This window comes from Brachycentrus maculatus, unplaced genomic scaffold (assembly GCF_059751285.1).
Source record: "Brachycentrus maculatus isolate JH-2025_06_01 unplaced genomic scaffold, ASM5975128v1 h1tg000215l, whole genome shotgun sequence".
Lineage (NCBI taxonomy): Eukaryota > Metazoa > Arthropoda > Insecta > Trichoptera > Brachycentridae > Brachycentrus > Brachycentrus maculatus.
In genome coordinates, this window is record NW_028280966.1 from 99020 (window position 1) to 112369 (window position 13350).

The following is a 13350-nucleotide window of genomic DNA, read 5'->3' on the forward strand; positions in this document are numbered from 1 at the left end:
AGTGGCTGTATGAACGAATTACAATAAGTTTATATGAAAAATATACAAGAATATAACATCCATGCGAACGTTTCGTTCGCAAACATTATTCTCTAATGACCTTAAGGTTTTGTTTCTTATACCTTACATTCACAATTCAATTTTATAAGTTGGTTGCTACACATTTCGTAATCGAAGGCAAGTATGCTTGTAGTCGTTAGGGTGAATTGTAAGCATAATATTATGAAAACAGTTTATTTCAACCAGTTTTTTTAATGCCTATTCAATGTTTAGTAAATTTATAAAGCGCAGGAAACGGATTCCAATTATCGATACGAGGAATTTTTAATATAACAAAGGACACACTCGGCATTCATAATTCGTACAGTAGTTCACTACTTAATTCCCTAGATTTAATAAAAAGCGTGAAAAATTAACGCTTTATCAGAGAAATCACAACAAAGGTTTATTAATAGCTGTGCCTTATGTACGAGATTTATTATATTTTTTATGTACCAAATAATTGTGTTGAAGTAAGTACGAAAGTTCGCCTGAAAAAAATTGCTCAGAAATCTAATGATTGACCGCTATTCGAATTCTCTTACAACATATGAAAGAAAATAAACGTCTTGAGTTCCATTAAATTCTAAGATAGTGAAAATAAAAATCCGCTATAAATTTTTGAGAGCGGCTTTTCTCAAAAATGCGTGTTCATTTGCAACTTTAGCTGTAAGGAAACCATACAAGGCTTTCTGCCTTTTTTATTATTTTTTTGGTAAATCATTGTATGGAGGACGATTTTTAGCTGTCAACTTAAAGATGATAAAAAACGCATACAGTGGATAATTGATACCATCACCCAGGAATCCGACATTATGAAAATCTTTTTTTAATTTTCCGATTCATTTCGTTTCCATGTCCCATATTTTTCAACTTTCTTAAAAGCTAGAAGAAGGCCGACAGAGGTGTAGTGTGAAGTAAGGTATTACGAGGGGTGCATGAAGTGGTAGGAGATGTAGTTCACCTGTCCTTGTGGGTCCATGTCACCGGGCGGGACGGGGGGCGGCCCGGGGGGCGGACCCCCTCTGCTAGGTCCCGCTGCGGCGCCCCGCACGACGCCACCCCTGGGGCCCCAACTTGTATTATTATTATTTATTTATTTCTAAGTTTAAAATGAGATTTGGAGATAAAATTTTATGTTTTAGCTTTCTACAAAAAGTTTCTGGCAAAGCGTACAACTTTGAAATAACAGCTTGAATTTTTAACATAATAGAAAAAATGCTTTGAATCTTTGTAATACAAGTTGTCATTTCGAAATAATTAAAAATCTCTTATCAAATAAGTTCAAATTTTCATTAATCTCATTTCTTTAAAACCGAAAACGCTGCTTGATTACTTATGCAAACAGAAATTAAAACAAAAAATTTGCTTGTGATTTTAATGTTTTATTATACACTAACTCATTTCTATAATATAATACATTTATGCGAATAATTTTTCAGAACTAATCATAAATATATATATCCAGAAAATTAATTCTTATCACGAGTTTGCATTGGAATTATGCTGTATTTTTAGTATTTGAATGCACTGGCAACACTAGATAGCAAATATTCTCCACTCTTAATTAAAACGACGGGAAGTATTAAATACTTGGAAGAGCTAGAAATTTGAGTATTTGCCAAGTGGATGCACTTCTCATACTATTCTGATTTATTTCGCTGCACGACATTTTGAAGAAAATTAACATTCAAATATTTATTTGAACAGGCATCCTTGAAGTAAGATTCTCCAAGCTGAAATTTATTGTTAAGGAATAAATTAAATGTTTTCGTTGCTCTTTATGCAAAACTCAATAGTTAATTACATTTAACAAGAATTCTGTATATTCTTACGATTTTCTTAAAACGTTTTTCATGATTTGTAATTTAAATGTTCATTTTTTATTCCCATACTTTCAAAAATATACAAATTTGATTTAGTTTAGCACTGAACTGAATTCAAGTATACCAGAAATTGACGGTCATATCGCTTTTTTGTGAATAGCGAAAAAAAAATTATTCATTAAAATTTCTTGATGGGATTCTATTGAAATGATTTTAATTGTAATATTGTAGAGATAAAGATAACATTTTTCAAGATCAATTTGATTTAAAGTTTTATTTAAAATATTTACAACACTACAAGATAACAAGCTAATATCGTAAAAATACGTTTTCCTATTCTGAAAATATTTAAATTCATAAATTGTATTGGTTTAATTTGGTAATTTTTAAGCTTTTTCAAAATGTTTCGCTGTATTTGAGGGATGTTAAAACAAGACCTGGTTAGCAGGGTGCATTCAATGTAAAGTGCGCTCCGTATTAGCGTTTAGCCTCACCTGGCGGTGTGGTCTTGTGTGGGGAGGCCTAGGCCCGAGTCTTCGCTGGGCGACCTTCCGTCCGCAGGGGGCGCGGCGGCTGCGCCCTCCAAGTCGCTACCCTCCTGAGGTCGCCAAAACAATTTCACAACATCATTCCACCCCCAAATTATGTGCGTTGGAAACGAGCATACAGGAAAGCGCTTTATGACGATTAATTCGTAGGTATCTATTGCGTAGCGGGTTAAGGTATGAATCTAGGTATATGTAGAATATATAGGCATAATAGATAATTACCTACTAATTGTACAAATACAGAATTGTAGTCAATGCGATATGTGTCTCTTAAAGATACCACGAGCCGACTTACGAAAAAAAACTGTTTTACGTGTAATTTTGCGATGATAGTTAAAATCGAAGGTTTACTTATCATTAGCTATATATTACAATACGAACATTGAAAAACTTATATAAGTAACCAAAAAGTTGTAAAAAACAGCTTTCTTACATTTTTACTTTATTTTATTTGAAGGTGTACGTAATAATATAAAAACAGGAAAATATCTTCATACCATCAAAAAGGGAATAAAAAAGATATTCGCATTTTTGGGCTTCTGTAAAAAAGGCAGTTTTTGAGTTCGTATTGAAATAAAGCCAACGATATATATAAGTACATATTTCCAATACGAACCATCTCTGTTAACTCATAAACTCTGATAGTGAAAATCACAAAACCGCTTTTGAAGGCTTGTCTGCAGGTAGGATAGCAAGGATAGGGGAGGTAAATGTGAAAAAACATCACCAACACTTAACCAATGGAAAATACATCTTTCTTGAATTTATTTTGCACCTGGCGGGAATCGAACCCGCGAAGCCAATTTCGCTAGCAGTCGAGCGTCTACCCCACTACGCCACGGCACCTGTCTAAAATTAACATGTATGTGAAATTTATATCGAACACGTAAATGCGTTTTTTCCTATATGTATGAAACATAGGTAGTAATTTTCAAGGAATTAAAAATAATGAATGCATTATTGAAATTTATTAGATTACGATGGTAAGTATTCAAAATATATACCTCAACACATATACTTAACACACCTCAACTGGATTATTTTAATTCATTTGTAAAAATTCTAATATTTCTAGCTTACGTATGAAAATACAATTATTTTTTTTTTAAAGAAAATTGAATGAAAAATACTAAAGAACAGGTGATATATGTATAAGACTAACACTTTCTAATACAAAATATTTTTTAAAAAGATTTACATACATTACATATTCTAAAATGATTATTACATATGAAAAAGACTTCTTTTATTTTAGATTCTCTTATGTTTTTGAACATGCTTTTTAAAAATTAATTCCTTAATAATGTTAGTAAAAATAGATTAAAAAATATTAAAATAACAATACATTTCATGTAAGCAAAATAAGTTATTAAATAGAAAGTTTAAGGGAAATATAGTTTAAATCTCAATAAACTATCTTTATCAACATTTCTATATATTTCTATATTTACATAAAAAAATAACTAATTTCTATTTAATATTATAAGAAAACGTTTAGATTGAAAATAGTCGTAAAACTACAATTAAAATTTATGGCTTGTCTAAAATGTTTTCTTTTTATATATTCAAGAAATTTTATGCTAAAAGACTTCCATATTTAAAACATATAAAAAGTCTTTTAAGTTTAATAAAAATCTTGGACAACTTTCTCTCAGAAAAATAAAATATTACGAAAAATGATTACTTACATTATTATCTACTTTTTCTACAGTATAAAATTGATATTATGACTATAATTCTTAGAAATTGTGTAAAGACTACAAAGAGGACTGGAAAAGAGATATAAATATTAGAAAAAATGGATCAAATTACTTCTGAAATATAACATGCTTAGAGTGATCGATGGCTTCAGATGTGCGTCAAGCAATATGAGTAAAGAGTTTCAGGAAAACTCCCAATTGTTTTCTATACACGCTCCAATATACAATAATGTATGTATGATAAATAGACTTATTACTTTCTGTAACCCCACAGTAAAAGATAAAAAACAAACCTTTTTTAGGTGACAAGGTCTTCTGCTGTAAAGAGTTTCAGGAAAACTCCCAATTGTTTTCTAAGCTTATCGACTTAATTTGAATAAACGATTTACATCAAGCGATTTAAAAAAAAATTGTTTTCATAAAACAAAGATTTATGAATATAATTTAATATTTACATGTTTATTCCAAGAATAATTTTGTTAATCAACATCAAAAAACTTTATTGAAATAATAAATAAAATTACTATATGGGTATTTAGAGTCGAAGACAGGTTAACGAACCCAACCCAAACAATTCATCGATATGTATGTTAATCCCTACTTATTCTCACCATTCTCGATATTAACATGTTATTACATTTGCATACATAGTGTGGTAATTATTATATATGGAAGTCCCTTCATTAAGCACCGAATTAAATTTGTAGTTGAGGTTATACTATAAAATTTGTTTACTTTTTACAGAATTACTATACTAATGCCGAAAAAATTATAAAACGACTTAATTCATTGGCATATTTAAAATCGCAAACGAATAAAAATATCAACAGGTTTATACAAAAGTATTTTTTGATATTTCAAATGTATTCACTTATAGACTAATGTTACTTACAACTGTTTTGTATAAAAATGACTTACATATTTTCGCAAACATTTCATACAATCATAAAAAAATTTATTATCTACAATATATCAACCGTTTAGCTCAAATCAATTTATTTTTTTAATCCGAAGTATACATCATCTGCCTTCTTATTGTGGTAGTAAGCGCGTATGGCTACCTTTCTGGAAGTTCAAAGTTTAATTGCCAGGATATTCAAAATGACTTAACAGTGATTTTTCAACAAAAAATCATCAAAAAATATCACCTTCGACTGGTACCTGAAGCGCAGGACTAGCTTTTTCTTAATAACGATCAATATGACACTGTGTCGATATGATACATTAAGTGCTGTTTAAATTAAATCATAAGAAGAATATATAATACATTTTCCAGAGTAAACTCTGACAAATTAAATTAATGCTTATCAACTCAGTTCAACAACGTTGCATTTTCTTATTTTGTATTTATGTACATACCATAGAAGGCAGAAAATTATTGTCTAAATGTTTAAAGTTAGAGAATAAAATATTTAGTTTCTAGGTGTACACCAGACATTTTCAATACTTAAATTATACTTAATGCCTGTGGTTAATTTCTTATCAATTTAGTACAGCCTGATATATATTTATATATATATATATATATATATATATATATATATATATATATATATATATATATATATATATATAAATATATATATATATATATAAATATATATATATATATATAAATATATATATATATATATATATATATATATATATATATATATATATATATATATATATATATATATATATATATATACAAACGGTTTTATCGCTGATTAAAGTACATATGACAATAAAACGTTTGAGTCATACTAAACATAATGAATCTTGTAAGTGGCACTTTTTACACAAACGACAAATATGGTATATTGTTCAGAGAACACCATAAGCTATATCTAAGCTTAACTCGTTTAACTTTCCTGCAAAGCTTCTAATTATAGATACACATTTTGACGTAGACATGTATTTTATACATTTTTGATGTTGTATTGTATTATGTATATTCAATAAATAAGCGATGCGGGGTATTGTATCAAAGCTAAAATATTTTTTTAAATCAAGACGAAAGGTATATTACTCAAATAAGTAAAAATTTTCAATAAGATTGTAAAATTTATCATGTAATGGAAAAAGCAGTGAAAAAACCGTAAGTGCTTATTTATTTTAAATACTTTAAACGTGGATTTATCGAAATGCAGTACAATTGTGGAAAAACAAAATAATCAAAAATAAATTAATAAAATGGAAAAAAAATACAGCGGAAAGGGAAATAAATCGAGTGACCTTACATCGGAAATACGCGTTTACAGTGACGTAACAAAATTGATTAACGTGTTTCGAATCGGGTTTCGTCAGGTCGTTTTGTCATTTGCACCCATTCTGTTACGCCACGAGTTTCGGTGTTAGGCAAATTGTGATAAGCGGAACTTACCGGCGCTTGCAGATCATGCATTGTTGATGACATCATCATGGGGTGATGATGATGATGATGGTGGTGATTGTTCTCCATGACCCCTTTTCTCTGTAGCCGTGTAAGGCGGGTGAGGAATTAAAAAGTAAAGCGCATTCAAATCAATCGGCTTATCGTCCTACTGCAGTTCGTAAAACAGTAATCCCTCTTATCCGTAGAATTCTATCTTAGAGCTCTACCATGGTGTCGCGGATAACAAAATTGCAGAAAATACAATGTAAGAAAATACGATACTAAAATCAATACGAAAATAATGCTAGTTTTAAATGGAGATTTTCTTATATTCTCAATATTATTAATATTTAAAGCATTTACTTTGTGGCTAATCATTTTATCTTTTATATTTTTTTACAAAAATGTTAGTAATATTATTATATAACCACTCACCGAGATTTCTTTTGATTGTACTTTAACTAACATACCTAGTGGGTGTCAGACCTCGGCTCTTAGTGCATGTTTGTTCTGCAACCCCTAGTGCATGTTGGTCCCAGGGTCGACCAAAATTGTATGTGATCAACATTTTGTATTGTTGTAAGTGTGTGAATAGTGCTATGGGGGTGACGGGTAATATTGATTGCATGCTGTTGTAGTGATTGTCCTGACGAAGACCGGTACGTCTCGAAACCGGTAGGTAAAAAATCTCTGGTGGTTCTATACTAATATTATTAACATTTTTGTTAAAAAATTTACTTTCTTAATTTGATTTGCTCAATTTACTTTCAAAACATTTTACAAAATTTAAAAGGTAATATGAGACTTTGAAAACATCTTATGTCGTTTAAACGAGGTGTTCGTCTTTAACACTTTTATTCTGCTACATGGATAGAAAAAATAAATCATAATCATTATTTTATTTGTAATGTCATTTAAAAAATACGGATAATCTAAATCGCGGATTAGAATTCGACGGATAATGAGGAATTACTGTAAAATCTAAATTTATGAGCGGTTATTTTAAAGTAGGTACTCTATTTAAGACAAAGCCTGATTTCCACGTGATAGTGTCAGTGTAGTAAATTAAAATCGATATATTATTATGAAATTGCAAAATATCGTAATGATTTATATTGATTATTTATATAAAATTTTATACAAAAGGATAGGAAGGTTGGTTGGTTACGTGCTTTCAAAGTCACTTTAAAATTTTAAACAAATCGAATATTTATACCCAAGGGAATGAAATAAAGTCCCCTTTATTTCAGTCGAATTCTTTGACCTTTGCTTCCTTACTCCACTAAATCACGGAAACCGCAGATATCAGGCTTTTAAGAGTTAGAAATATAATAATATTATAATATAAACGAAGCAAGAAGATATTCGACTCCACGTTATTCAGTTAGTGTTTGTTCGAAACACGTGCAATAAAGGAAGGTAAAATTTTAGTCTAAAATTACAGTATAACTATTATATTTGTTTTAAACGTAGTTAGAAGCATCAAGTTACTGCTGGAAAATGTTAATTTGAATGTTAAATTGTTAGCGTAACATGCGAATAAGCTGATAAAATTGTAAAGTTTGTAATAAAGCGAAGATTTGAAAAATATTTACAATTTCAAAACAACTTTTAATGTAAGTTATTTTGAAATTTAAAAGCACTTATAATTTTACATTAAACTTATTAAACCTCAAATATTAAATAAGTCGAAATTGATTTTTTGTATTCAATTGTATTTCTTGAGGAGATTTTTTTTTAACAAATCATGTAAAACATGATTTATGATTCTACTATTTAGTATTTTTAGTGAAAGCTGTCTAGGTTTTCAAGAAAATTTTAGAAAATGTTATCTTATACTTAAACTTTGTATTCAATAATAAAACAAATTACTATTATCTTAATTTTAGTAAATTTAATGAAAATACAAAATAACAAATTTAAAAAAATAATTATTTTTTAATTTGCAAAACTTAAATGCTGGATATATCATTCGAGTGATTAATTGAAATATATTTCGGTAGGAGTAGAATCATAAATCAGATTTTCTCGGAGTTTTAAAAAGGGTGTAAGTAAAAAAGCAATAAAACTTACTCGAACGTGATGGTCCATTGAAAAATCTCTTCTATAAACTAGCTCATCAAATCTGGACCTATCTTCGGGGGCGATTACTTCTCTCAACTCCGTCATAAGGGTGAACTGAACAAAAGAATACATATGTACGTTTTATAACGATTTTAGAATTACGTACAGCAGTTATTCCATTAACTCAAAAACCTATTCATGTAATGTAGACGAGGTACTGGAGGTTATTCATAAGTAAAATTTGCGAACCACATTTTAATAATACATTTTACAGTAAACCCCCCTACTACGTTGACATAGGTACCCCTTTATCTAAGTAAATTTTATAAGGGCTCATGTCTTAAATCATGAGATTATGTGTGGGAAAAATAAAAATATATTCAATTAAAAAAGTGAATATACATAGAGATTTCATGCCAAGTTTTCCTTGGTGATATGCTTTTTGAATTTGAATTTGAATTTAAATTTTTGGTACTTTTATATAAGCAATGATTTTGGGTCCCTTTTACGTGTGGATAATAATCCAACAAATTTGGAAGTATGTCTGATTGTGACGCCATCTGCTGAGACGTCTGTGAAAGTTTATATACGACGTCTGACAAATAACGAGTGGTATATAAGTTTTTACCACTGTATACCTCTCATACCTCCTAGGACAGCCTACCTTGTCGGGGGAGTTGAGAAGCTCCAGGAGCACGGTGACGAAGGCCTCCACGGTCATCTGGCGGCCGCTGTACTCGTCCATGTAGTACATGAGGGTGGGGAACTCGCTGTTGGGCAGCAAGGAGCGCGCCTTCTCCTCCACCATCTGCGCGGCGGGAGATCTCCGGGGCGCGCGGCACGAGCCCGACCTGCTCCTGACGACAACACACATTTCTTTTAATATATACGAAATACACATTTTAAATTTATATACACATATCGCTCACTCCTTTTAACAACGCCATAAATCAAAAAACTTGATTTCTCCACAGATCGTTTTTAAAGTTTAAAAATATAATACAATGTATTAAAAATAAATATCAAGCCACTTTTTGAACTTTTGACTGTACAATAGATCTTTTTAGGTAAAACCTGAATGTTTTTTCTCCATTTGAAAAATATTAAGGTTTTTTTAAGAAATTTTTAAACAATACCCTTTCTTCAAAATGCAAAAACAACACTTTCTGCCCTGAAGCGGGTAAATATTAAGTTTAAAAAATGCCGCTTTTGCTGGGATATAATTCATTTTCTGGGCATTCCAAAAACATGCACAACTGAAAATTGACGAATTTTGATATATGACGTTCTTGAAAGGAGTGAGCGATATATGAAAGTGACATCCAAGAAAGAGACGTTCTGTGTGACAGCGATAGTATGAGTGAATGCGAGTAGGAATGAGAAATCGCGTGTCGAAGAGGAACCCTGTCACCTGACTTGGTATGGTTTTAGGTAGAAGGGTATTTTGAAATATATCTGCTTCATATTCTTCTTGGTGTAGGTCTAGTGGCCTGTTTTTAAAGGTGATTAGCCTCCTGCGATGTCGATTCGCAGCTGTCAATCCATTTCGTTGGAGGTCTGCCCGAGAGTCGTTTACTTTGGAGTTGGCCGTGCAATGCAATGTGAGGGAGTCTGGATGGTTGTAAAACTAAATCAATTATTTAAAATTCGTGTTTTTTCTTGATCTCATTAAAATTTTAATTAAATTAATACAATTGAAGAAATATACGTTAAATACATATATGGTATTAGAAAACTAATCAGAAAACTTCCATATTCTTCTTCATCTTCGATGAGATGTCAAAAAATGATATGAAAAATAACTCCTTTAATTGAAGATAATCCAGATTTGTGAACAAGTATTTGGACACACTCAAAATGTCGTAGAAAGCTAATTCACAGATAAAACCACTTTTCCCAAAAAAAAATTAAATTTTTAGGACTCTTATTATTGTTTATTTTAATTTAATAATTTTGTGTGTGTACATTTAACTATTAGTATATTTTTGTTATGAGAGAAGATTACGGCAAAAAAAAATTATAAGTATATTATATGAACATTTTGTAGTAATAGAGGTTAATTAATAAAATACCCAATGTTTTTAAAAGTTTTAATAATACCACATGGACAAGTTTGTAATATCTAAAATGACTTAAATCTATTAAAATGATTAAGTAAAAGAAAAGGAATGTTTCAAATATACATTAAGTACGCCAAGAAATATCTTATCACTTCTTTAAACGTCTCTGCCAATTGCTGGTATAATGAGAACTGTCATTAGTGAAAAATGTGATTAAAATATCTCAATCAAGTACCCAGCTACTTCTTTCTTTTCGTTTTATCTCTTGAGCGCCTCGTAGTTTTGCATTAAATTTACATAATAGAAGTGTGAATGACAATTGGATTTACTTAACATTAATTTTCTCTTTTTTTTTCTTTTTTTTCTTCTTTTTTTATTATTTGGGTTAACTACAGCTACATATGTAAAACAAAACAATTAAAAAATATACATTAAACAAGCCCATTATAGTTAGCCATAGAAACATAAAGATTAGTACAAAATATTTAGTGTAGATCTAACAAGTGAATAAATGTGTGTGTGTGTGTGTGTGTTAATTCTAGTAGGGACATACATACAATGCAGAGAAGCATATTTTCTAAAAATCCTGAGAGGACCATATTCGACTTTTCAACACAGATTTTCCGCAATTGAAAATGTCAACTTAAGTCAAGTAACACATCAAAGTTCAAGTAGCCCCGTTTGGGCTACTTGAACTTAGATATGTTACTTGAGCCCAGTACAAAAAATATTTAGATCTGTATTTGGTCTACAATAATGAACGTATCGACATGATTCATTGTTTCCCTGACAGGTTACACTTATTGTCACCTTACGTTCATTATTGTAGACCAAATACAGATTAAAATCTCTTTTTTGTACTGGGCTCAAGTAACACATCAAAGTTCAAGTAGCCCCGTTCTACGGTAGCGACTATTATATTATATTATATTACTGTGTGTGTTATTGTATTAAATTATATTAGTGACTATTAAAGTATATTTTTGGGATACGCGATGATTTTTTATTTGTTATTGTTAAACTCTTGCAAATATTTTTTGAAGTACAAGTTTACAAAAATTCAGTTTACCCAGGTGGACTCAGTGGCTCCCATGCGTCGTGGTCGTAGGCCGTACAGGAGTGTGGAACCTTCCCGACATCTCTCACCAGGAGTGACATCCTCTTGTGGAACTTGAGTTGGTTTACCGCCTCGTCGTGCGTCACATCCAGAAACGACTGTCCATTCACTTCTAGAATCTGGTCTCCGATCTATGAAAACAAAAGTAGGCATCGAAACTAACTAAAGTAAGAATGTATTTTTTAGACGCGAATCGCGTTTACCTTGCTTATTATGTACAAAGTTTATATATCATTAAGTGGAATTTTGTTTCTTCTTACTAAATAAAGATAATTTTATTTAAATCTGTGTTGGGAACAGGAGGGATAATCCAGTGTGGGCCAATCAGGAACTCTGCATTTGCTCATTGCTGGGAGAAAACCACGTAAAACTCCTCAGGAAAAGATGGACTGTTGACTGTCATCAATAGACTTTCCGTTCCTATAAAAGAGGGTTCGGCATTTCGTGTCCTAGCTTGTGTGTTACACGTGTGTAAAGTGAAACTTAAACCTGCCTATGACGGTCGCAAGCCCCGTTAAAGCCCAGACATCCATATTTTTCTTCATCTATTTTGAGATGTCAAAAAATTATATTTATATATATATATATATATATATATATATATATATATATATATATATATATATATATATATATATATATATATATATATATATATATATATATATATATATATATATATATATATATATATATATATATATATATATATATATATATATATAAATATATATATACATATATATATACATATATATACATATATATATATATATATATATATATATATATATATATATATATATATATATATATATATATATATATATATATATATATATATATATATATATAAATATATGGTTAAAATGAAGAAATCTGCACACTTTACTGATTAGTGGAAATGGTTTTAAAAAATCCATATAAAATAAATAAATCATTGTAAATGTTTACCATCAGGCCAGCTCTGTCAGCCACAGAATCCTTGTCCACTCCCGTGATGAATATCCCGAGATTGTATTCGAGTCCTCCTCTGATCATAAGTCCTAATGATTGTCCTGGTTCTATACACAAGTCCACCTGCAACAAATAATTGAACTCTTGATCAGGTCTCCTTATCACACTACGATTTTTTTTAGACATAATAAAAAAAGTCAATTTATTGATTGGTTAGTCATGTAAATACAGTATTTTGATTGTATTTATTAAGAACTAACATTTATAGCAAAATGTGTATTGTTTATTTGCAATAATGTTCTTAAAAACCCAAGTATTGCCCATTGAATCGAGAATTGATAAGCAAAAAGAGCAAATAATAAAAGGTTAAAAAAACAAACGTTGAAAAACATAAAAAACATAAAAAAAAACGTTCAGGAAGTACAACGTTAAATGATAAAATCCTTTAAAGTAAATGTGATATAAAAAATAAGATACTTTCTTTTAAGAAACCTTTTACGTTACAGGATAAAGTCCCAGGCAAGTTAAACGACAACCCTTTTCAAAGGAGATATTTTAATAATTTTCCGCTTTCTTAGGAAAGCATCTTAGGATGCTGTCACTCGTGAATGAATTCCTTTTAGAAGTATTCAAATTGCGATACTGCATTAAATTGTGAACGAATATACCAAAGGACACTA

General features: G+C 30.0%; 1 protein-coding gene across 1 annotated transcript in view; it reads right to left on the minus strand.

Moving 5' to 3' along the window:
- Positions 1-1036: 1036 nt before the first annotated feature.
- The window catches only part of LOC148306996 (whirlin-like), a gene marked incomplete at both ends in the record, with an annotated part of 42147 nt that continues 29833 nt past the window's right edge, over positions 1037-13350 (minus strand). The window contains 7 exons of the mRNA XM_088264089.1: positions 1037-1103; positions 2360-2463; positions 6482-6571; positions 8546-8650; positions 9201-9393; positions 11666-11844; positions 12668-12793. Of these exons, the coding sequence (XP_088120215.1) occupies positions 1037-1103; positions 2360-2463; positions 6482-6571; positions 8546-8650; positions 9201-9393; positions 11666-11844; positions 12668-12793 (864 nt within the window). The remainder of the gene's footprint in view (positions 1104-2359; positions 2464-6481; positions 6572-8545; positions 8651-9200; positions 9394-11665; positions 11845-12667; positions 12794-13350) is intronic.